The 25,432-nt window shown below is 44.3% G+C and overlaps 3 protein-coding genes across 7 annotated transcripts in view; 2 read left to right on the plus strand and 1 right to left on the minus strand.

The window, feature by feature from the left end:
* The first annotated feature begins 2,560 nt into the window (after positions 1-2,560).
* Positions 2,561-7,592, plus strand: LOC144067219 (tissue alpha-L-fucosidase-like). 2 transcript variants are annotated; one of them, XM_077590785.1, is made up of 8 exons: positions 2,561-3,040; positions 3,220-3,354; positions 3,470-3,607; positions 3,721-3,826; positions 3,898-4,098; positions 4,921-5,111; positions 5,342-5,441; positions 7,441-7,592. In XM_077590785.1, the coding sequence occupies exons 1-8, from the start codon at positions 2,700-2,702 to the stop codon at positions 7,480-7,482; spliced, it is 1,254 nt and encodes a 417-aa protein (XP_077446911.1). In that variant the 5' UTR covers positions 2,561-2,699; the 3' UTR covers positions 7,483-7,592. The 2 variants fall into 2 exon arrangements, with proteins under 2 accessions (XP_077446911.1, XP_077446910.1); XM_077590784.1 differs by lacking the exon at positions 7,441-7,592 and adding an exon at positions 5,592-7,093 and having other exon boundaries at positions 2,563-3,040.
* The window catches only part of dlgap3 (discs, large (Drosophila) homolog-associated protein 3), a 59,490-nt gene continuing 39,878 nt past the window's right edge, over positions 5,821-25,432 (minus strand). Inside the window, exons 3-14 of one of the 4 annotated variants that reach the window (XM_077590778.1) lie at positions 18,931-20,171; positions 15,662-15,876; positions 15,023-15,125; positions 14,735-14,951; positions 14,111-14,122; positions 13,507-14,003; positions 12,920-13,014; positions 12,060-12,279; positions 11,656-11,950; positions 11,464-11,555; positions 11,153-11,299; positions 5,821-10,784 (exon numbers count right to left, since the gene is read on the minus strand). In XM_077590778.1, coding sequence (XP_077446904.1) covers positions 10,479-10,784; positions 11,153-11,299; positions 11,464-11,555; positions 11,656-11,950; positions 12,060-12,279; positions 12,920-13,014; positions 13,507-14,003; positions 14,111-14,122; positions 14,735-14,951; positions 15,023-15,125; positions 15,662-15,876; positions 18,931-20,097 — 3,366 coding nt within the window. In that variant the 5' untranslated portion in view covers positions 20,098-20,171 and the 3' untranslated portion in view covers positions 5,821-10,478. Of the gene's footprint in view, positions 10,785-11,152; positions 11,300-11,463; positions 11,556-11,655; positions 11,951-12,059; positions 12,280-12,919; positions 13,015-13,506; positions 14,022-14,110; positions 14,123-14,734; positions 14,952-15,022; positions 15,126-15,661; positions 15,877-18,930; positions 20,172-25,432 lie in introns of all 4 variants that reach the window. The other 3 variants (XM_077590779.1, XM_077590777.1, XM_077590776.1) reach the window with 3 other exon arrangements.
* The window catches only part of gja4 (gap junction protein alpha 4), a 66,624-nt gene continuing 48,754 nt past the window's right edge, over positions 7,563-25,432 (plus strand). Inside the window, exon 1 of the mRNA XM_077590786.1 lies at positions 7,563-7,589. The gene's annotated coding sequence lies outside the window, so the exon portion shown is untranslated. The remainder of the gene's footprint in view (positions 7,590-25,432) is intronic.

Here is a 25,432-nt window from a genome sequence, read left to right on the forward strand (position 1 = left end):
AAGAAGACGTGCAGCGCGCGGGGTACGGGCGGAAGAAAACGTCTGGTCGACGAGATCGGCGAGCGACGGATGGAGCGAGTGGTGGAGGCGAACAGCCGAGCCACCGTCACCGAGATCCAGACACTGTACAACTGCAGCGCCGAGACGCCCATCTCGCTGAAAACTACGCAACGGGCCTTGAAACGGCTGGGCTACAGCCGCAGGGCTCCCCGACGGGACCCTCATCCCAGGACGTCCAAGCTGACCACCGTCCAGGGCTCGAAAGAACAGATCGCGGTGTCTGCGGATTTGGGGAACGGGAATAATAGCGATCGTGACGCTTGTAGTACGAACCAGGAGATGTTGCCATTCGAGGACCCCCAAGTGAGTTCTAACCAGACTCTCCACGGGATTGGGACGCCTCTAGCAGAATTTCAGTGTTGGTGAGAACCGCTCAATCAAGTTGGAGATGTATACTACATGTCAATGGTTCTCAAACTTTTTGCACACTTAAATGTAAGGGGACAAAAAACTACAACTTGATCATTTTGTAAACAAGGTTAGGATTATGTACACAAAAGTTAAAATGGAACTGTTGTAACATGATCTCTATGGATTTTAAGTCTGGATTTTATGCAATGCAAAAGAGTTTTTAGAGAATGGAGATATAATGACTGAGTGGCAACCATTTAAACTGCATGGAGTTATAAAGTTGTGAATTTTGGTTTTCCGTCTTGCCATACATCTGTAATTTTTGGTGTTTAACTTGATTAGCCCACATTGTCAATGTTCTTCTATCGTATTTAACGGGGAAAGCGCTTACACGTTGCTAGCAATTCAATGTTCCGACATCACACTTGTGTTTATGATTGAATGCTTATTTATGTTTTCTGTCTTAATGTTATTGTACCTTACATGTCTTTGTAAAAAGATGTATTTTAAAATGTACAATTCCCATATGTCTTAAGATTTGCATGTTTGACATTAATGGCCTATTCGCCAATGCTTTCTTGTGCGATTGTACATTAAACATCTTTTAGCAAAGAAAAATATTTCAAAAGTGTTCTTATTGTTTGGGGTTGTATAGTTAGAAATGGTTTGTATTTTATATCACAGAAACTTGGAATTAAAACAGAGGTGTGCAGACTTTATTCAGCCATTCGCACTGCTCACATCATAACAACTCGATGCATATAATTAAAAAAAAAAAACACTACAGCAAGAAGATTTGTTAATGTCAACTCTGGACATTGAATTGGCTAAGTGACACCATTTTCATGCTCCCCCCAGCACCAAATGCAGCCATAGATTTATTCTACTCACAAAAAGCCACTATAATGTCAAACACTTTGTGCCCTCTAAAGAAAGAAAACACATGTTCCCAAATATATAGTCATTTGATTAAATAAGTATTTTCAAACCTTTAGTAAAACAGAACATACATAATTGCAATTGGCAAAATACATAAACATTATCGCCAACTAATGCAGAAGCTACGTCCGTCTGTAGTACCAATATCTGACGAGAGAGGCGCACGAGTGTCCTCACTGTAGCATAGCTACATAATCGAAGAAGGCGTTTTAGTTGGGGTTCACTTGAGGCCAATAAAGTGACAGCTCGGGTAACTTCGTTTCAAACAAAAGAAACAAAACGTTGGAAAAGAAGTGGAATTGGCGGAGGAGCCGTACACTGACACATGGGAAAGTCACGGGACTTGACCGAGTTTGAGCGGGGCTTAATCGTCGGGGTCCGGAGCGCCGGTCGCAGCATCTCGGAGACCGTCAGCCAGCTCGGCTTCTCCAAGACCGCCGTGTCCCGGGTTTACAGGGAGTGGTGCGCCAAAAAGAAGACCCGCAGCGAGCGGGGTGGCGGCAGGAAACGCTTCGTTGACGAGCTGGGAGAGAAGCAAATGGAGCGGGTGGTGGAGGAGAACAACCACGCGTCCATCACGGAGATCCAGCGCCTGTACAATTGCACCGCCAAGAGACCTATTTCCATCAAAACTACCCAGCGCGTCTTGAAGCGCTTGGGCTACACCTGGAAGACTTCCCGGCGGGACGTGGCGACCCGAACCTGGAAAGGATCCTCGGTTTTCGGGGGTTCGACTCAAAAGGATAAAGCAGAGACTGAGGTGGCGCTGAATAACAACAGTGGAGCGGAAACGAGTAGTAAAAGCCAGGGTTGTTGGCCTCAAGATGGCGCCCCCGTTAGTTCCAAGGAGGTCTTCCAGGGGATGGGAGCGACCCTGCCGGGATCATGTTCACTAGGACCCTGAGTTTGACTATTTCCCACCTCTACGTGGGCATGCTTTCCATATGACTCAATAAATTAATATGAATCTCATGGAGAACAAAATGTGATTTGATAAATATTGAATGAAATGGCTCATAAACAAACTAGATGGCGGCGGCCATATTGAAGCAGTGGCGTCGATCTCTGTTGCAACGAACCAAATATGAGTGACCAAAACACTCAATTTAGCCAAATCCTTGCGGATCTTCAAATATTTAGATCAATAAAAACCCACAATAAACCTAGCAATCAATCTGGTTGATAAAACAACACGCATAGGCACTTCAAGCAATATGCAGGTCACGTGACTAGTCACATGAGGGAGATCACGTGATTCCAAATGACATCCCAGGTGCATGTAGTTAACGCTTGCCAAAGAGTTGCCATGCTGGAATTTTAACAAACAATTCAGCTGACCTTATGCAACCATGCTTTTTGTAACATTTTGTCTTTTGATTGTCACATCGGCGTCCGGAAATCGCTACACGGCCGACTGGGCGAGTTTAGACACCCGGCCGCTGCCCTCATGGTACGATGAGGCAAAGGTGGGCATCTTTATCCATTGGGGGGTGTTTTCCGTGCCCGGATTTGGCAGCGAGTGGTTCTGGTGGCACTGGCAAGGCCAGAAACCTCCTGATCCCAAATCTGTGGATTTCATGAATCAAAACTACCCGCCTGGGTTCAGTTATCCGGAATTTGCCTCCCAGTTTCACGCTCAGTTCTTCGACCCGGAGGATTGGGCCGATATTTTTAACTCATCTGGCGCAAGGTGAGTACTCAAACTACCATTTCTCCCTTTTAATCTCCACGGGGGCATGGAATGCATCTTAAAAATAAACTTTAACCCACATTTTAAGTAGTCTTTGCATAACTTGGTTCTTCATAAAACCACAGTCCACTGTTGCTCCATTGTATTCATATTGTTCTATATTTTTTGGCTCATTCCAGGTATGTCGTGTTTACGGCCAAACACCACGAAGGTTTCACCAACTGGGAATCTCCCAACTCCTGGAACTGGAATTCTGTGGACATCGGTCCTCACAGAGATCTTGTCGGTGACCTGGGAGAGGCAGTACGGAAGCGGTTTGTTATAAAAATATCATTCTTATGTCGCAATAAACATCCCTGTATTTTCAATTTCCCTTTGAGGCTTTTCTTGCCACATGTCTTCAATGACGGGTTATATTTTCATGTGTAGGTCGCTACATTTTGGACTCTACAACTCACTTTACGAGTGGTTCCACCCTCTTTACCTGATGGATAAACAAAATGGATTCAAATCTCAGAACTTTGTGCTTAACAAACTATTACCAGAACTATACAACATGGTTGTAAGGTAAGCGGTAGCTTGTAGTACTTTCATATTCCGCCCCCCGTCACACATACCTAAAAATGAATGCGACGGTGTAGGACTGTATGGTTTTGTCATTTTGAACATCCCCTTTGCAGGTACCGACCTGAACTAATCTGGTCTGATGGAGACTGGGAGGCACCAGATTCATACTGGAACTCCACCCAGTTCCTTGCCTGGCTGTACAATGAGAGTCCTGTTAAGGTTTGTTTCATTTTGAAAGCAACAATTGGTCTTTTTTGGGGTGAAATTGAACAAAAACATGTTTTTCTTAGGATACTGTGGTGACCAATGACAGATGGGGCGCTGGCTGCGCATGTAAACATGGAGGTTATTACAACTGTGAGGACAAGTATACCCCAGGTCAGCTCCCCACGCATAAGTGGGAGAAATGCACGTCTGTGGATATGATGTCTTGGGGCTATCGCAGGAACATGAAGTTGATGGACCTGATGGACCTGCCGTCCATCATTGAGGTCAGTGTGGTTTAAGATAAGGTTAAATGTTTTGGGGAATATTTTTTTTCATGACGGGCTATAAAAACATGTCTGGGATGAGTCAAACATGACAAAACATTGCCACTTTTTACCCGGTTCCTTTCTGCTTTATGATCACAACGCATGACAATAGTTTATTTTAGGTGTAGTTAGTCAGTCTGCGTGTGATATCTGCCACTCTCGGTGAACGGTGATTAGCAATGGCAGTAGCGAGGCTCGGTTTTCGGGAACGGCCCGAGGAAGATCACATTTTAAAGAAGAGTGGAATGCGTTGACCTTTTTGGAGACCCCAGACAACAGATTTTGAAATTTTCACCTGAAAGTTTGCCACGCCGATACTTGCTCAGAGGTAAGTTGTAACAAGTCATTTTAAGATATAATAGATGTAAATATTTGTTCAGTCAATAGTCCATTATAATTTGAAGACGTATATTTCATTTTTGATGTAATTGGAGTGCCTAGTTCAAGCTAGTATTTGTTGAGGGGAAGTGTATTCAGGAATATTTTTATTAAGCAGCAGCACCATATTTGAACTTTATGAGACATGCTTTTGTCAATGTTTAATCGACATTGAAACCTTCAATGTATTTTAAGAGTAAAATAATTTGAATTTTTACACCTGCTAACATTTTCAGTAAACAAAATGAAGACTAGCACATTTTGAAAAGACTAAAATATGAAAAAGTATTTTCGTTCAAAAGACGACGAGCCCATCTAAAAACGCTGATAGTGGTAATTGAATTTAGGCTAAAAAACAAGTCCTCTCTTTTTTCAAATGTACTCTGACTTCTTCTTTTTTAGGATCTAGTTCAGACTGTAGCACTAGGAGGTAACTACCTCCTAAATGTGGGCCCGACTCCCGACGGAATGATCCCAGCCGTGTTTGAGGAGCGACTGCGGGGAGTCGGTGCTTGGCTGTATGTCAACGGGGAGGGTATATATTCCTCCAAACCTTGGAGAGTCCAGATGGAAAACACATCTGTATCAGTATGGTAGGTAGCAGGGTAAACAACCATTAATAATCCCTCAAATATTGATATCCTATTGGAAATCATGCAGTAGTTAAAAAACGTGTGCATCATCGCCTTAACCAAATAAACGCTTTAACGTATAACGAAAATAGTTTAACTTTTGTTATGTCTAGTCCTTTTCTAGTATATTTGATGTAGAAGTGACGTAGAATATAAAGATGCAGCTGTTAATTTTTTTTTTTTTTTTTTAGGTATACATCTAAAGGAGACAGTATTTATGCCATCATGACAACTAAACCATCCAAGTCCATTGTGCAACTTTTGGAGCCTAAAACATCTGCAAACACCACGGTAAAGAGATCAAATTTTTGAATTAAAATATTATTTTCCAAAATATGTTAGACTCTTCCAATTGAAATAGAAAATGCATTGAAGTTTGACTCTTGACTGAGAGGATGCTAACCAAATTCTCCTTATTGAAATTTCCAAATGACCCTAAAGGTGACATTGTTGGGAGAGCCAAAGGCTTTAGATTGGTCTCCAATCAAGCCAAATGTCGGCCTTGCGATTGTTTTACCTGAGCTCCCCTACACTGATGGACAAGCCTGGACCCTTAAATTGGATGGTGTACAGTGACCATAAAAATCTTAAAGTTCAAAACATAAAGGTCCGAATTCAACTCCTGAACATTTATTGTGTTGCAAATCTACTTAAATGAAGGCTACCTGTAATTTCTGAATTTCTTGTTTTGCCCTAGTTCAAAATACATGTTTCTTTGCACTGTGGAATCATCTCTTGCAGCCGTGAGAACAAATGAAGACAAAGTAGTAGTTGTTTAACTGGCTAAAATAGCTTTATAGTAATCATCATATTAATAATAATGTTAGCCTTTAGAAAATGTTTTGACAACAAAGACCGTGTTACATTCTGTGTAGAGGGGTAAACCACGTCACAGTGTGCCATCTCTCTGGGCTTTCAGACGTGCTCTTTGGACACATCCAGAGCCATAAAACTAAGAATACAAATTGATATGTACACAATGAGATCTACGACACAACAAACGGAACCACGGAGTATGATTCCAACCTCTTAATTCTTCCAGTTTGCCGTCGTGTTTCTCATGCATGCATCATGTGAACTCCGCTTTTCTGGAGTTATGGGACATTTACATCTCAATGGTATTGCTATATGCTTCTGTCATTTCTCTTTAAAACGACAACAACAAAAATTATGTACACGATGCCGTCTTGGCACTGAAAGACAAAAAAAAAGCTCAGTGTGTCTGACCTGTTGGGTGTTTTTAGGCGAAATGACAGATGAGTCGAGAACATTTGAGCTTTTGCTACATTTTCTAGTGGATGACTGAGTGTGAAGTCCTGTAATGCTATCTCTGAATATCACAACTTTGGATGGAAATTCAAAAGTGAACAAACAGCACATAAATATAACGTTTTGACTACGCCTTCTCTTGTAATCGTGTCCATCGTTGATCCCAGAGAGAATAATATCTTCCCAGAGTTCATGTCCCTTTTGTTGGCCATTCTAGCAGCACTTTTAAGACATGTCCTACCACGTTAAGCTAGTTATTGTACACAAAACTCATCCCTTGCTATATATAATAAGTTTAGAACAATGACAGCGGGGGCAATAATCTGCCCCCTTTTTAATGGCGATAATCAATCTACAACTAATAATCATATTGCAGTAACAATATATGTGTTATATTGAGTTGAGCAATGTTTGTCGGCAAGATGTATTTACATTTTTTTGTAAACAAAAGAGTGGCAGGATTTTGTTGTTGTGATAATACAGTAATAGCTCAGTTTGTCATCCATTTTCTAACAGTATTACAGTGTTGATACACCAGTCAAATATTGTACAGCTAAGTGCTAAAGGCACATTGGAGTTTCAGGTACACATCCCTTTGCTGCTCTGACGGTTATGGGAATGTGAAAGGAAATAACCAATTCTCTTTCCATATAATAAATGTATTTGTACTTGTATATTGCTTTTCTACCTTCACGAAGGCCTAATAACATACCATCAGGAGAGATGTGGGTTTCTTGCTCAAGGATACTTGGTAGCAAATTTTGTAGTCTGTCTATCGTGAGTAGAACCATTAAAAGAAACTAAAGTCCCCAAAAGACACACATGGAGCTAGTTCTCTTGGTTGGAACCCATTATTTAGGAACGATGAATTATTATGTGTCAAGTTAATACATAATAACTTATGTTATTATGTTAGTAAAGTCAAGATGTTATTAGTAAACTCAAGAGCAACACTTTGATCACCATAGTAACGTGAAACTTGAATGACGTCACATGCTTCCTTCTTTCCCCTTCCTTTAAGGTTTTCAACCTAACCACTTCCTATCACCATAAACTTCACTAAAAGTGTAAACTGGAAGGATTTGAGTTGTTCCTGCGTTGATAAGATCGGGGCCCCTTTTCAAGTTTGGGGCAAAATTTGAAGAAAAGTAGAGATAACTTGACATTATGGTAAGCATCAAACGCTATATCGTCTAACTTGCATTGTTATTGTTTAAATGATTTACAAGCCCGAATACAAATCAATGCAAACTATATGAATACTCAGAGTGGGAAACAAAACGAATCAAAATAAAAGTACAACCCTCTGTTAGGAATATACAAGTACAATGTAAAAAAATAAGATATTGATTTTTAGGAATACCATTAGAACAGCCTCTTAGAAATGTCTACCTAAAACCCAAATCTGCAGTTCAAGTCCCCTCTTTCAAAAAAAACCCACAATGCACCTTTTGAGTTCTTGTTGCAATCCACCCTTCCTTCCTGCGACTGGTGCTCTCCAGTCCCAGAAAATGGTCTGGCATAATTAGTATTTCCAAAAAAAGCACTGTATTTTTGTGTGTCCTGGCTATTTTGGGTGAAGTGTTGTTGTCAAGAGAATCCCCTGAGGACAGAGGCCTGGGTTACAAAGGCTGAGGTACTCAAGCGTGGCTCTGAATGTGGTTTTTTTTTTTAACGCTCATCAGCACTGGTGACAGTTTGGATTTTGTGGCATTGTAGTCCGTCTGGTGATTGCTCTGAACTGCTGATATTCTCAGCGAGGGTCCTTGCAGTTGCACGGCGTGGGGTGGGAAACATCGAAAATTGCAACACGATAGGTGGATCGTTCAGTGAAGGGAAAGTTGCTACGGTGGAGAAGTATTTGTTGAATCCTCGTGATGAAGCGACCAGTCAGGGTCCTTCACAGTGGAGTTAAGAGTAGAAAAAGCGGGTCTTTGTGCTTTGTTTGATGAGCCTCAACCGTTGTCCAGTTTGACACTGATTCCAAAACAAAACGCTTTCTCTACAGCAGTTAGTTGTCCGTTGCCATCATTTTTTTGTCTTTTAATGATCTCTGTACAAAGATTTTAAAGCTACAAAAGTATCTCTCTTGTCAGATGGCTAATCTCTCTCAAAGCATGCAGCGCCAAGGGAAAAAATCTGGAAATATTTCAAGTGAAAGGGGCCTGAAATTTTCTTTTTAAACACCATTTCTTAAGTTTTCTATGTACATGTCTCGTATACTGTAAACTTGAACAGTAAGCTCCTTACATCGCTGGTTAGGCACGTGTCATTGGTTCTAGAGTGGAAATACAGGAGAAAAGCTAGGGAAAGATGGAGTTATTCAAATATGTAAAAGCGTCAAAGGATTGGACTTGGCAACTCCCATTTTTTTTGGTTACCCTGTGAACCTGACTCAGCACTCATAATCCCTTTTTAAATTTTTTTTTTTTTTTTTTTTTTACATGTGCTGTGTCCACATATGCCACACTTCACACTAGACTATATTATCATAATAATACAGTGGTATTTCACATTTTGATATAGGCTTTTTTTGTACACTAATAATTTATCTATTTATCTAGAAATGTAGATTATATTATAAAATATACATCTCCCGTTAAAATATTTGTCAGGTTCCATTCAAGATATTAAGAGGGGAAAAAAAAATCATGCTAATAGTAGCTGAATTTCATTGGGTTTCTTCACATCGCTTCAGCGTAGTACAAAACATTCATACAAAATATCGAAATGAAAGATGTGATCCTGCTCGTTCTCGTGATGAACACAATAATTAAAATCATGCTACACTTCTGCACTTTGTCAAGTCAAAAAACACTTAAGATCATACACAAAACAAAACTTGCGGTTACCGTAACGACCCAAGCAGTTACTTTTTTATCATTGCACCTCTCTTTTTTTAAGAAACTATTTCTCAAGCATGGAATCCTCTTGTTTTAGATAGGATATGACAGTTTTAGCAGTCAATCAAGTAAATATTCGCTTATTTCGATGGGAAGCGAAAGCATGGACTTCATTCCCAACTCCAAACAATTTGATTCTTGCTTTTCCACGTGGTGGCGCTATAGTTTCACAGTGAAATAACCCCACCCCCCCAATCAAACTTGAGTATTTTTTCGGCCTATGATGCTCTCTGATGCTACTCTGCCAAGGCTCCATTGGGCAAGTGTGTTTACTACGCACACTCAGGACAAAATAGCAACTGGAAATTCAAATAATAAAGCATTTGTCAGCGCCGAAGTACGAGAGCAACATCCGAGGATAACGTAAAACCACATTTGTCACATCATTTCGATGAGAGCCCGAGTGTAATTTATAAGAATAAAGTCATGTGGTAGTAGTTTGATCCATCTGGTCCCATTGCAACTTAATTCAAATCTCTCTTTGCGCGATTACGATCTATACTAGAAAAATAGAAATAATCAAAAACAAACTTAAAGTGCTTTGTTTTTATGATCCGCGGCTAAGAAAGCACAGGACGCTTTGAGACGACGACGATGACAAGTCGTCAGATTTTTAAAGATATCCCTCATGATCCACACTGGCAGTGTCGGTGAAGGGTTTGGATAGATTTTGCTGGGACCGAAAAACCGACGGCTGCAAAGCGCTTCCCTCTTAGGGTGTCGTTATCATTTCCTGTCATGGAGAATTTGTGCCTGTTAAGCCCTTTATTTCTAGTGGTTGGTGTACAAGTTCACATGACCAGGCATGCTACTAAAACTGGTGCGGCAAACCCTCGCCAAATCACCGTTAGCCAAAGTGTCGTGTTTCTCGTTCGTCCTCGGCAAACTATGAATAAATAAAGGAATGAATACAAAACCTAATGTTGGAAAAAAGGCGATCATTTTATCCCTGCGAGCTACACGCTATTTTTTTAGGCCTCTGTCATTGGCATGTGCAGTTTTCAAGACACACAAATGGCTGTAACTGCTTTAGAACTGATTTGATGAGCGCATCAATGGAAATGCTCGATAGCCTAACGGGATAGCAGAGGCGTCGGTAACGACCCGAGCCGAATCCGGAGCTGCGAAGGACTGGAGACGAGTGGCCGAGTGGATTTCAGAGTCGTGTCTGGGCTTCGGGAATGTAGATTTCGATACTGTCTGCGCTCTCCGTGGCGGAGTTCTGCCTGAAGGAGGCGGTTCGCTTGGTCTGGAGTAGCCTCCTCCTAGCGTCTGTCCTCTGACGTTCCACTAGGTCCAGGGATTTTTCCCTGATGGGTAGTGTGTGTCCTCCTACGCGAGGCACCAACAGGCCCCCCGTCCCGCCTCCGCCGCCTCCGTCCCCGACGCTATCGGCCCGGAGGCTGCCACTCACCCCGCCCGCCGACTTCTTTGGTAAGGGAGGAGGGAGATTCTTGTCCTCCTACAGCCCGCCGTGCACATTGGAGATGACAATGGGTGCGGATGCATGATGTTGTGTCAAGTGAGATTCAGATGGACGGTTGTGGGGTGGCGCGTGCATTGGCGTCGGGAAAAACAACCAAACAATTGAGTCAGAACACGAATGGTCAGAGACAGGAAAAGAAAGAAAAAAGAGGACAAGAGGGACAGTGGTTAGTGAGAATGCCGTGGACTGCAGAAAAGAACAGTTTGGAAGTCAGTTCAGTTCTCATTGGCGTTTTGCATTTTCGCAACACGGGACTGCTTTGAGGACACCTGCGGTACTCTTCTGCACATGGCTATCTTGGCTCTGGGAAAGTGCTGAAGGCACCCCTGGCTTGTTTGGCTCACCTTCTTTTCAGGAGGGACCTTCCAGCCAGAGTCTTTGAGGCGCTGGAGATCCTGAAATTTCACTCGGATGTCTTCGATGTTGAGTTGAAGGAGGTCCCACAAGCCTGCTAGGTCCTGAGAAGTGGGCTGAGGGTAACCGGATGGGTCCTGGGGTGCACGGGGAGGAAAAGACACATCTCGGATGATTAGCTCATTCGCCGCTGGCCCCTTTCAAACACAAGGACAGCCTTTTGATGGATCCAGAAGAAGAATTGGTGATGAGAATAAGACTATCTGGATCAGTGATGTCATGATCTCACACGTAAACTCACCATGCTTTGTTGGCAGAGACGAAAGAACTGCTGAACCTTCTGAGACATGAGTATCTGGGCACTGCCGACTGCACTACGAATCAGCTCTAGAACTGAAGTGGATTAAACATTTAAAAAAAAAAGCAGAGGTTGAAGACAGGACTTGTTCAATGCGATCATTTCAAATGCTGTTCGCCCCCTTTCCAAACTCACTCTCCTCCGGGAGTTCATTCTCTTCCGCCTCCCTCTCCATGTTCTGGCACCAGCCCTCCATCCTTTCCACTTCAGTTTGCAAGAGGCGCAAGAAGAATTCTCCGTCCCGCATGCATGGGGAGGCTCTGCCCGAGTCAGGAAGGCTCCGGGGACCCTCCAAAGAAGGCGTCCCCGCCCATGCCCGCTCGGATGAAAGGGGTAGCGGTGAGTGCGAACGCGGGGGAAGGTGCGGATGGTGGTGTGATCTCGGGTCTCCTGAACAAGCCTCAGTCGTGTAACCGCTCTGAATTAAGTCCTGGAATGATGATCGCAGCAATAAATCCAGCAACGTGGTGGGATACACCTATCCATCCGCCTAGGAAATGCTGACACGTTAAAGAATGTAAAAATGGCCGCCCACGTACCTCCCGATAGGCCCACTGCCCCTGCGTATGCACAGTGCGGTGGCATTCCGCGTACTGGCCGGCTGACTCCGGTTCCGACGAGTGCCGCTGGAAGGAGCAGCCAAACTGGAGACTCTTATCCTGCGTTGGCACGGCAACGGCGAGTCCCGGGAAGCCCTCGGGGTCCAGGTCGGCCTGCACGCTGGCCGTCACGCTGTTTGAGCGCTTGAAACGGGCCCGTCTGTGACACGGGGAAGTCACAGTGGGGCCCAAAGCCATCCGGTTACATGGTGCCATGGCACGAAAAGCCTCTCAGATATAATCTTATGCCTTCTGGATGATTTTAGCGCCGAGCATCAAGCTGCCACTCCTGTCAATACTAGTCACACACTAGTGATGAAGTTGTGTTGAATCATCTGACATATGACACATCATTGGACCTATTCATTAGCAATTACACCTCGCTCCCGTTGTCCGGGCCGTGCGACAGTACGGGGTGACGTATCGTACACCACGACAACGGGACACACACGTGGACTGCTCAATTTCTCGTGTGTTTATATGCCAATGTTAGCCGCCACGGCACGCATGAAAACATAGCAGAAAGACGGCACGCTAATGTTTAGAAAAAGCGTCTCTTTCGGATCTCAAGCTGTGATATCTGATGAAATGTTAAATAGAATCTTTTCGTGAAATCAGTCAAAGGTGCTTTGCACTGTTGGGTATCTTGACAAAAATGAAGGCATTTATAAATGATGCATTATGCGATGAAGCTCGATATGTAGACGCGGATTCTAGAGGGCGTTTTAAATTCCCCCTTCTGTTAAATGTCAGCATCTCGGCATAAGCAATCAGTAAAGTGGGGAATATTTTGACTTTACCTTTTGTCATCTTCCACCTGCACTCCAATTGAATGGACCTCTGTCAGAGCTTTGCCGTCTGCATCTGAATCCGACAGAGTCTCTGAGCTGTCCACCTGGAATACAAGAGATTAAGCTCAATTGGCGTGATAATCACAGCTATTTCACATAGGTTCATCAAGGCAGAACACGGAGGAAGACCCGGAAGTTTTGCCCATATAAGATGTTTTCCTGAAAGGTCGAATAGGAGTCAGCCAAAAAAGGAACGGGCGCTGCTGGCTTTGCATCATAAGTAAACTCCGATCTGGGGAATGACAAACACAGCTGCCAGGCCAGACGCCGATCTAATCACTCATCTCATTTCTCTCTCGGCAAGAAAGCTACAGAGCGTTTCTCTAAATGTTGTCAGAGGTCAATGAATTCAGAACTATACTGTCGTGCATGTCGTGTTTGCAGTAATTAAATGGAGTTAGCAACTGATAAATGACACTTTTGCTAATTGATTAGTCTCGTATCAAGCAAAGTGCGGTTGCACGTCTCTATTCGTAGACTTTGTTGCAGCTTTCCTGCGATAGGCTTATACATAGACGGCAGGGTTGCCCCCTCACCTGCACGGCAATGGACGGCCTCCACTTCCTCCCGCAACTGTCCTCCAGCCCTCCAGCTTTACTCAGAACAATGCTGTTCTGCGGCAGGGAAACCGACTTCCCGAGGGTCCCCCCAACACGAGCGTCCCTCTCCCGAGCCGGTCTCGGCGGCCCTTCAAGTAAACTGTCGGCCGAGCTGCTGTGTTTGGCTCGCACGCCGACTCCCGGACCTCCTCCGTAGGGCACCACCTCCCTGGATCCCCTCATCCCCCCGTCGAGGCTCTCTGCCGAGTTACTGTGCTGCCGAGAACGCCCCGAGCCCGCGGCGGTGTAGTAGCCCACTCTGGAGGAGCGTCCCGAAGGTACGTCGGAGCAGCCCAGGTCGACGGAGTTGCTGTGCATTCTGGGGCGCCCGTGGCTGCTCTGGTAGTAGGCGTCCTGGGTGGACTCTGTGCTGCTCTGGGCTCGGACAGACAGCGAAGACTTGGACATGCGAGGTGGGAGCGGGGGAGGCGCACCTTTGCGATAAGGAAAGACTGAAGTGTCAGAAAAACAGGAGGGAAAAGAGAGGCATATTTGGGTTGAGAGAAAGGGTGTGTCTCCGGAAGCAGGGAAGGATACTTACAAAAGGCACAGACTAGCAAGAGAAGGAAGGAAACAGAGTTGTATTCACAAGAAGTTAAAAGATGCAAAGAAGAAAACGCTTCAACTCGTAGTACGTTGCATTCTCAATACATTTGTTGGTGCATTTCAATAATATCCAAGGTTTGACTCTTCCCATAAGCGAGCAAACATTTTTCTTCCCTACACGGGTTTCTCCTGTGCCTTAACAGCTTTGTTGAACAGATGCACTTCACTATCATTGTTAGCGAAAAGGGCTGCTGTTTATCAGATGAGGAAGATGACTCTTGACATCACACAGAGGCCGTCAGATGTGCTTCTCTTAGTTTGAGATATTTGGGCTTGGCAATCAAAGTACGTCAGCGAACTATGCACAATATCACTTTAATGATGCCGTTTGATCCTAATCAAAAGCCCCCTTCCAAATGTAATATCGTCCCTCCTCATGCCCGGGCTACCTGCATTCCACCAATGTATTTTCAGCCCGTTATTGGGTGGGACAAAGAATAACACTCAAATACAAATGAAGAAAACTAGCAAGAACGTTCCCACTGATTTTGCTGCCCAATCATCTGTCGACCCACACCAACACAGTCCTCCTGCATGAGAAACATGCACACAGACTCACCAGCTCCTGCCTTGACGCTTCCCTGGGGGCCCGACATGGAGAATACAGACAGGCAGTCGTCATCCTGGGAACAGCCGGCCTGGATGGCGCGGACATAGCTATGGCTACGCGTGCGGAACACTCCCGGGAGATCCAGGGCCTCCACCGCTTGGGACTCCACCTCCCCGAACATGGTCTCGCACACTGCCTCAAACTGTCGGTCCAGCGTGTCTCCTAACTGATGCAGAGATCCGATTAAGTCAGCGTTTCAAGGGAAGGCCCCGATTTGGAGCACGTCGTGGTGGTTACCTGCGAACTGGTCAGCGAGCGAGTGTAATTACGTGAGCGGCTGTGCGACTTGGGTGTTGTTCGGCTGTTAGTGTAGGAGTCTGTACACTGCTTACACGAATACCTGAAATGAAACACAATGACTTGGTGGTTTTGAATCAAGATGCTATTAGGTGCCTGTGTATTAGTAATAGTGTTACACCAAACGATTCATGACAAGATTTTATCGAAAATATCGTAACATCTTGATTCCCATGTCGTAAAATAATCTTGATTATCGTAAAATAATCTTGATTATCGTAAAATAATCTTGATTATCGTAAAATAATCTTGATTATCGTAAAATAATCTTGATTCCCTATATCGGAAAATAATCGTGATCGTGAGCCTTGATTCGCAAATCGCAATGTCCCACCTCTAGTTTTAAAACAGTAGCTGCACTCCCGTTCGCAAGCTTTGGACTTTTTGACTGTTTCTGACGGCATCTCATTATCAGTATGATTTACACCCGAATCTAACGACGACACGCCAAATGTCAGGAAAAATGCCACAACAGCGTACAAACGAGGAAAACCCTACGGCGAGCCGCGAAAGCTGACTAAACCGATGGCAATGCGCTGTGTCAGGATTATGCTAAACAGTGCGTTTGTAGAGTTTGACCTTTGATCCATGCTGATGGATCGTCGGAAGGCGTCCCTCTGAGCAATCATGGTGGACTTGGGGGAGGCTTTGGGACTGCTGTCTGAATCGACGCTGTCATCATCGCCCATGGCCTTGATGTAACTGCCACTGCGCATGCGGCGGCAGGGAATCTCACCTCCGCTGTCCGTGACGCCGCCTCCGCCGTATCCGCCCCCCCAGTCCTCCGAAGGAACCTGAGACAGTCGTGTTCGCGACAAGATCAACAATACGGCTACCAACTGAGGCGTAGTCGTGAGTAGAGTACAAGCTTGTTGACACGAAGCAAGGCAGCATGAGAATGTATTTATGGGTTAGGCACAGGTTAAATGGAAAACAAGGCAATACTGCTCCTCTGTTATCACAATAAAAACGTGTTTTTGTGTTTTTTTTTTTCATCCTGGCCAAACAGGAATACACAGAGTAGACTTGCTGTTCAAACAAACACATCACACGTAGGATGCACAAGTACATGTGCTTCATAAGCCATTATGATCTCACTAACATTTTGAAATATAAAATGTTCGGACCACAGCAGGTTTCCCGGGGGTAAAAAGTGTGTGTTTCGAGTAGGACCAGTGGCTTTCTGTACTTTTTACTTTTTAGTAATGTTAGTTTTTGGTCTGTTTTTACATTTGTGGGCATGTGTGTCACTGTTCAGTGATTATGAGCAATGTTAAACTACTTAAGAAAAATGTTAATGAGGCCATTTTTTACTCACAATGAATTGGATGAATCACTGATTTGGGTTTAGTTTTTACCCAATGACAACCTTGAATGACGAAGGCTGCTCTGATGAGAGGTGAAATGTCTTTTAATAATAGAACTGTCCATTTGCAATCACTGAAGTGCTCCGACAGTGAAAGTGCATTGTCCAATGATAATAGTATATTCACAGGAACAAGAGTATGATTAAATTGTGACCTCTTCAGAGACTAATGTGACTTTTTCCTAAACTTAAAAAAAATCCAGGGATCAGAAACAGGATCACTAAAATGAAGGGATAGTAATACTTATTACCTGCACTTGTTTAATTGAATGAGGTCTATTATTGAATGATTATTAAGTCCACTCTATTGACTATTTTCAAAGCAGTTATTGAAACAAAGTCAAGCCTGGAAGTCATGTTTTTTTTTGTTTAAATCTAACTAAATGCTAGTGAGAGCAAAAAAGCAAACAAGTACAAAAGAGAGAGAGAGAAGCGAGGTTACAAATAGAGAACGTCACACAGCGACTTACAGAAAGAGAGAAACTTTGACAGCTGGAGAAACACTTGACGTGTGAGAAAGAGGAGTGAGGGAACAAAAAAAAAAGGACACATCAGTCGCAAGCTGACAGCCACAAAGAAAGGCAGGTAGCCAAGTAGAGCGGACGACCCATTCAAAGATGGACGGACAGGAGGTGTGGCACATGCCAGGACAGACTCATGTGGTCCAGAAAGTGAGACTCAAAGCAAAGAAAGGATGAAAAAAAAGAAAAAACAGGTTGGGCGGACAGATGGGCAAAGCAATGAGAATCTTAAGTGAAAACAAACGCCATCAAAATGAGGAAAAATGACAAGGCGCAGAAAACGGATAACAAGCATTGAAGCAAACAGTTCCAAAAACTGGATCCGGATTGTGACACAAAACAAACTCTCGACTAGCTTGACTACTACATTCGTAGAGGCTCACCCTGAGGCGTAGCCGACCACCTGACTGCCAATTTAAGGTCATCAGTTAAAATATGTTTGCGGTCTAATCTCCCTGCCCCCCTTAATCTTCCGCTATCGCTCTCATTTTCTCATCCTGCGCTTTCCTCTTTACGACCCCATGGCAACCGTGTCTTTATCATCTCTCCTCACTTTGGATTCCTATCTTGGCGGCTGCCTAATTCCGTCCGTCATTGTACCTGACATGCTTTATCTGTCTTTGTGTCAGTCTTTCTTCATAATGTCATGTCTGTTATTTATTATCGAGTCAGAACAAAATAAGATGAGAAGAGTTTATGGGCAATTTACCTAGTTTGGTTAGGTGGGGCATCATTTCAGGGTTCGATATTTCAGTAAATAAATTTTTTTTTTTTTAAATATGGATGTGATTGGAGGAAGTAGGAATAATAATAATTTTAAAAAAAGCAAAATGGTGCGGATGGGGAATAGATAATAAGTGTTTTCTTTGGAATCTGTAAATCCCGTGCTTGTGTGATTTCTGTGTACTCCATTTTCCTCATTCCAGAAACACATATGCTAATAGGAGTAATGATTGTCAACCACCCACGCATGTCAATATGTATTTAAATAGTTGTTTGTTTTGTGTCCTGCAATGAATTGGTAATCAGTCCAAAGTGCTTAGCTTGCAAAAAGTCTGTCTGGATAAGTTTGCCTGAAAAAAATTAAAGTCTTCAAATCGAAGCAAGTCCTGCAGAAAGATGTTCTGAGGCCTCGCATCCTGGCGTCAGACTTCACAGGCTTGTCTAAACGCACACTCCTGCTTTGTATCAGCAGCCCCCAGCTGTGGCTAAAGGATGAGAGTTGGCAAGGCACCAGGGACTGGCTACCTGCTGTTTTACAGGAACACAGCTAGAAAACAGCAAGCCTGGGTCTGCGCGTGTGTGTGGGGCTCGCTGTCAATCAGAATTTTGGTTGCACTAAACAAGCTTAATTATTGTACATCCAAGTCAAGTCAAACCATCATACATGTTTTTGCATGTGGGGAAAGAGTTGGGGTAGCATAGTCTCGCTAAGTGGACCTCAGGCCCAGCAGGAAATGGTCTATAACAGGAAAATAAGGCACTCCGTAAAGAGAATGTTCACTTTCCACACACAACGGGTGTTCAGCTTCCATGCGTGTGCAACCTATAGCGCCTGCTGCGTTTTGCCCGTGTGCCAAGTGGGGGATTACGGCCTTGCTGAGATATGACGGGGTTATTATTCCTTTCCTACCAGTCAGACCACTTTCTTCCTGTTCTTTTCTGATTGGACTTGGGTTTGCCGGACATGAACGATACTTTGAAATGCTTGCTGGCTTTGTGGACTGAATCAAGATGGAAGTCTACTGGCTTCACACATGTTTGCTACTTTTGAATTTAATGGCAAATTGCCTTTGGGAGTCAATGCACTCCATCAAAATGGATGTTTGCATGCATGTCAAATCAAATGTGTATGCCTAAACAGAATGCAGCTAAGAACCACCCCTCCCAACCCCCAAGTTTTACAGACGGAACTATTGCACCAGTAATCTTCAAGATTCCTGATACATGCTTGCGCTTACCTGTAGATAGTGGAGGGTCCTCTCCTTTAATTTGTTCTCAATGGGGACCAGAGCTTTATCGTAGCCTCCCCCTGCCCCCCTTGAAGGGTACACCTCCCTGGCTTGACTGACGGTCATCGCAGACCAAGTGCTCCTCTTCAGGGAGTGGCCCTGGTGACCTGGGTGACCTGGGTGACCTGGGTGACCCGAGTGTCCTGGGTGACCCGGGTGACCCGGGTGACCCGGGTGACCCGTGTGACCCGTGTGACCGTGGTGTCCGCTTCCCTCGCTTCCAGCCAGCGCAATGGTGGTGCAAGCCATGCACTCGGCGGGCCCGGGCCCGGCGACTCGTTCCTTCGGTCTCTTCATGGTCAGCTCCTGGATGGCCGCGTCCAGGCTCTCGTGGCCGCCGAGGTGCCCCCTCCTTCCGGCGCTCGCCAGGAAGCCGCTGTCGCTGTCCAGGTTGTCGTCCGAGCTCCACCAGCCGGCCGTCCTGCTGCGGTGCCGTCTCCCGGACTCGTGCCGGGAGTCCCCGCTCTTGCTGCGTTCTCGAGACTTGTTCCTCCGAGCGGAACGGGACTGGTGTCCGGAGTGGTGGCCCGCGCCGTCTTCCCCCGCGCTCCGGTGACCCCCTCCTCGGTAGTCCGCGCCTCCTCTGGTGCCGTTGTACTCCCGTTTGGAAGGGGCTTCCAAGGAATGGGACTTGGCAAAGAGACGTTGGACGGAGTTGACCAGGTGGCGTATGCGCGAGGGGCTCTCGCTGCGCTGCTCGGCACCCCCGCTAGTGGTGCGCTGGTACTGCAGCGTGTGGAAGCCATCGGGTTGGAAGGGCACCTGCTTTTCAAACTGATCCATCAGGTTGGGAGGGATGCGGTGCATCTTGCCCCCGTGACCCGATGACAAGCATTCCTCGCAGGAGTCAATAGACTGCAGAGGGGGATGCTGGCTGGGGTGCGAGCGGGGGAACGTGCCTCCCCCCGAGTTGCTGTGAGAATGGGAATGGGAGTGGGAGTGGTGTCTCTCAAGGGCCAAAGACTCCGCCGGCCCCCCCGCAGAGTAGAATTGGGCGTCGTTGTGACCGTGATAGTAGTCTCGGCCCGGGCCGTCGCAGTCGTCGGGTGGATAGTGGCAGGGGCCTCCGCCGGAGGAATGCTGGGACAAGCTACGGCTGACATGGTACCCTTTCATATGCACCGGGGCGTGGTGAGCCGTCCGGGCAGAAAGGGGGCGCTGTGGGCGGGACAGGGCTGCACGGGTCTCACCTGCGGGCGCACAAGGAAAATCGTAAAACAGAATCATTCGGAGTCATGTCCAGAGGTTCAGTTGTCACCGAGTTCTAAACTGGTGATTAAATTCCGAATGGATTTAAAGAGACTTTATTCACTGTCGTTAATATAATCGCCTCTCCAGTACTGCATACAGTTCCTGTCATGTTAAAGTATAGCGTTATATTGGCTCAGCAGCGCGTTTTCGTGTAAAATTATCATGTGGTATACAGTAGAGTTTGTTGAAGAGCTTTCACCGTAGACAAAAAACCCCCACAAAAAACGGACCTGTTTTCATTGAGTTAAAATACTCCACCAAAACATTTCTTTTTCAAATATAATTTGCCTCGAATGTATCCTTTTATTTGTGGTTGTTCCTTTTTGAAGAGTTGACAAAGAGTGCAGCGCTGTTCTGCCTAGAGGAGTCAATTAAGCCACTTTGGGTTTATCAAAAAGTCTGTGGCTTTGTAACGGGCTGCAGGCTACAGGAGCTGCCACTCATTTTAACACATGCACACACAATCATGACGACAAAGCCGGTAGAGGAAGTGAAGCAATTCCTATTATGTCTGAATGTCTTTTTTTTAATATATATACACTTGGCACCTGCTTCTCCGCCTTTCCTCCTGACCTACTTCTATTCATTCTGTCCCTTGCCACTCTCCTTAATATGCCCATCTGGTTTGCTTGCCTTTTCAGCAAATGCTCGTTTTCAGTCTTCAGTCTTTCTTAATATTGACATATCACGCCAAACCTGTCTTTCAATTTTATACAAAACCATGCTGCAACTCAATCCGAATCCCAAATGACCGTTTTGAATATTTATGATAGCTGGAAAGCAACGTCTGGCCTACAATTCCAATATGGCGTCCTGCCTTAATGAGTGAAAATGGCTCGAATTCCCTTCATTCTTTGAGCTTCCAACCACGTTTTGCCTGTTAGATAAATTGAGGAAGCTAAATAGTGTGATGCGAATGTGACTGTTTTCTGCGAGGCTTGCAATCGGCTGGTGACCAGTCGATGCTGCCTGTCGCCTGAAGTCATCTCGGAAAGGCTTCGGCTCACCTGCCACTCTAATGAGGACAAGTGCCATAGAAAATGGAAGCATGGATATCGCGGAAGACGGAAAACTATTTCTCATTGTTCGGCTGTTGTCAATCAATCTCCGTGGCATTAGGACACCTTCAAGTTTTTGTGTTTGCGCTGACTTTTTTTTAAGGCTGTTATCGTGCCGCCCCTCCAACGAGTAGTGGAGATGGCAGGAAAAGACCATAAACAAATAGAGCTACACCACTTGCTAAATGAAGGGGAAAGGCTCTGGAACATTTTTACTTTGCCAAAATGTATGCGAAAGCGGGATGCCTTTCTAGTTGACCTTGCCATTTGATGTTTTATTTTTGTATTTTATTTTATCATATTGCTTGGAGCATATATTTACCCATCTGAGCTGCCTTAGCCCAAGCGTTTGGATTAAATAAAAGTCTTTGATGGATGCTTATCCATCCACGATGCAGCCTCTCCCTCTTTTTGGGAGCGCGACTATTCAGTGGAGAGTCGACAACATGTTGTCATGCCACTGATATTTAACATTGCTTAGCATCAACCTGGCTCTCGCAGCGACTATACTCTGGAGCTTTTTTCATGAAATATTCATGCGAACATGCCAGCTGCTCTGACCCACTTTGCTAACAGCTGATTCCACTATCTTCAACGCGGGTCAAGGGGTGTTTCGCTTCACTTATGTACTATGACTTCAAGACCTTGACCACGTTATTTCTTTCTTCTTCCCCGAGCAGCGGTCAATCTAAACGCGCCAGGCTCAAACCTTGAGAAACATTGAGGGCCTGTCAAAGCATCTTTGGGAAAGAAAGAACGGTCTAATTGCAGTGAGTGAAGGCCTGTGGGGAAAATGTGGAGTGCTCGGTAAACTTCCTTCGTATTTCTGTCTGTAGTTTTGTTTCACATTGTCGTTAGAGTCGAAGTCAGGCTTATTTACACCTGATTTGTCTAAACTAACTATAGAAAAAACGCTCAGGAGAAGCATGGGCTCCAAAAATGGCGAGTCCCATTGACTCAAGTCACATGACAAAGGAAATATCATATGCTTAGATAACGTTCTGGAGAGATAATGGCTGACCATTGCTAAACAGAATAAAGACATGACATAACATGATTAAGATCATTCGATAAATACTAACTCCAACAATTCTATATTGTCGTTTGAATGAGACAGTTTCGCAAAGCAGGATGGCATTTAGATTTTCAATAAAGAGCTTGTCCTATAGGTTAAAAATGTAATATGCATGCACAATTTTAGGGGGAAAAGCTTATTATCTTTTGCTGTGGCGCAAGGCAGAAAATACAGACAAAAGCAGATAATTACAAACCGCCTGGGCTTTTATTGCAATAGCTAATGCTCCATGGCAGAGAGCATTGTGTCCCTGAATACTACCTTTGTCGCAACGTGTCCACAATGAATTTGAATCGTTTGAGAGCGGGGGTGCATGAGGAGTTAAAATAATTGCAGGCGAACCTCGTACAGTACAATAGACTGACGATGACCAGCTTCAAGGAGCCAGTCATCGTGGAAAATGTGGCAGTAAAGAGAGAGAGAATAATGTTGAAATTGTCTCGGCTATGTCTTGGAATGGACCTATTGTGTGGCAGGCATCAGAATTCATATTCTGGAAAAATACAATGCCATTTTTCTGTCATTTGAACACCTACAGTACGTGTTCGCGTTCCTCGTCTAGCAGCAAGTTTCTGAAGAACTCGAAGGTACTTGCGAAGGGCGTAAATGCTTTTATATCTATTTTAGATGAAGGCTTTGTAGCTGGGGACTTTTCAAAGGAGAAATGGTGGGAACCGGTGTGAAATGATGGAACAGCAGTTGGTTACAGTCACGCGTTCATTTCTTTTACTTTGCTACTACTTCATTTTATCCTCCTAGACATGAAACATTTTTTTATAAAGGCTGACAGCTGGATTCTGCCTATGAGAAATGGATGGAACTGAGAGGAAATAATTGTGGCACAGAAATGCACATACCAAATCGAAATAAGTTTAATTAAAAAGAAAAGATGGACACTTGTCATAAGTGGAAATTTTCTGAGAATCTCTACAAAGCAGGCTCATGATATTTTTAATTCAAAAAACAACTTAGCCAATTATGCTGTGAAGCTAGCAAGGTGATTATGATGGTTCACATTATGGCTTCCTGTTTTGGAGGAAGGCAGTTGAGACTGAATGAGAAATTGTGAGTGTGTGTGAGAGATTTTGATGATGGCCACAACACAAGGGAAATATGCCGCCATCATCAGGGCAAAATGGAAGAGAGCCTTGGGGGCAACTCCTTCTGTCTTCCTCTCCTAGTCTTGCCCTGCTTTTCCATCTACCCTTATTTCCCACTTCTAATCCGACACATTTTCTCTCATCATTTCCAGAACACACATTGTGTGCAAGTGTCATTTTTTCTTGGGTCTCCATGTGTTTGTCCAGTGGGAACATAGCAATCAGGTGCTTGACTGTGGACATTGCGGCCATGAGATATGGGGCATACATTTCCCATTTAAAATGGTCCTGTGTACAATAGGTACATAGTTACATCCATTTATTATTTCAAGATTTTGAACGTTAAAATGATTTGATATTTGTCGACTTTAAGATAAGTCTGAGTTTCCCAGTACATTCCGTAAATGACTTTCATCAAGATTTGCGCTTTTTGGTGATCATCGAACTGTTTACAGCACAGAAATGGCCGAGAGAGCTTCTAACTGTGTCTTAATGAGAAAGAAAATACCAACACCACTCTTATGCTGCTGCTTGCTTGTAATTGGCTTAAATGCTCGCTACAAAGACAAATGTTGCTGAGAACATTAAATGGAGAACAGGAGAATGGCATGACAGGCTCATTTATTAGATGTTGAGATGTTTGCCTTCTGCAGGAGAGCATTCACATTTATACAAGCATTTTTTATTTTTTTGCATTCTCTTCCCACCACGTGTCCTCCCATTTCACTTGGTCTTGAACGTCTCTCCTCTTTTTGAAGTGCTCCCTCCCTACACCATCTTGTCTCCGTTCTCCCTGCGCTCATTTTGCATCTGAAACTCCTCCTCCTGCTTTGTTAAATCGACTTCTGCTGTGATCTCATTTCCTCCCATTTTGGTTATTCTGTACTGCATAATATTCAAACAAAGCCTACTGTTAGGCCTGATTAATAATGTATGCTTCTAAATCTGGCTGAAACACCTACACAAAATGTATTTTTTTTTCTACAGTACGTAGAACAGCATATGTACTCTTGAACTCTCACTTTTTGCTCTCCATCCACAATCCTCTCTCTCTCTTTGTGCCACTTCCAAAAAGCTTGCTTCCTCACTCTGGTCTTGGTTGTGTTGTATTACAAGCTCTCCTGACAGATAATCAAAGGCACATGAAGGTAGTAGACGCAGCTCCGAGAAGGCTCACGTCACACTTGCTTGCAGGCTGAGCCGCTCAAAAGTGTCGTCTCACCCAGATAAGTTACACTGTGCGATCTAATTACTTTTGGGAAGGGATGGGGAAAATAACCAAGATGCATCCCTGCATCGCCACAATGCTCGCCGATGATAGGATGGCGAAAAAGGAATAATTGTATCACGCTGGTGAATTCAGATGGCATGGCTTCATGAGTAGCTTTAGATTTGGTTGAAAAACAAGATGATATCAAATCCTAAATGATCATTAGTTAAACAGATAAATTTTATACAGGTCAATCTATTGATCTGCTCCATAACAAAAGACTTTTCGTTAATATTTGTGGGTTTCTGAAATGGATTACATTAGATTTTGCACCATTTTGTTTTAGTCAGGCTTCCTTAAAGGATAATTCACAGAAACGAACGTTCTTGAAACATATCTAAAATATCTAAAAACAGTGTTGACATATGTAAAACATCCTTCTATTCAAGTGTGAAAGAGCGGTATCTCAGCTTTCTACATGCATCAACATGACATAATTGTGAATATGCGCCACTATAGGCAAATATAAAATGGTCCCTCCAGTGAGTGAAGTAGGCAGCTGCTTTTGCCAAGGTCAAGAATTAATATAAAAAAAACTAGACCAGAAGGGGCTGGGAAATGAATAATTTAGCATCTCTGACTACTTGGGGAAAGTCCCTCAGCTTTGGAAGACACGGGCTCGTTAAAAACACCGTTGAAGGTCAAGAAGCAACTGCGAAGTTGTTTTTCTAAAAATGTTAACGTTGGCAGGAAACAC

Source organism: Stigmatopora argus, chromosome 21 (assembly GCF_051989625.1).
Source record: "Stigmatopora argus isolate UIUO_Sarg chromosome 21, RoL_Sarg_1.0, whole genome shotgun sequence".
Taxonomy (NCBI): Eukaryota; Metazoa; Chordata; class Actinopteri; order Syngnathiformes; family Syngnathidae; genus Stigmatopora; species Stigmatopora argus.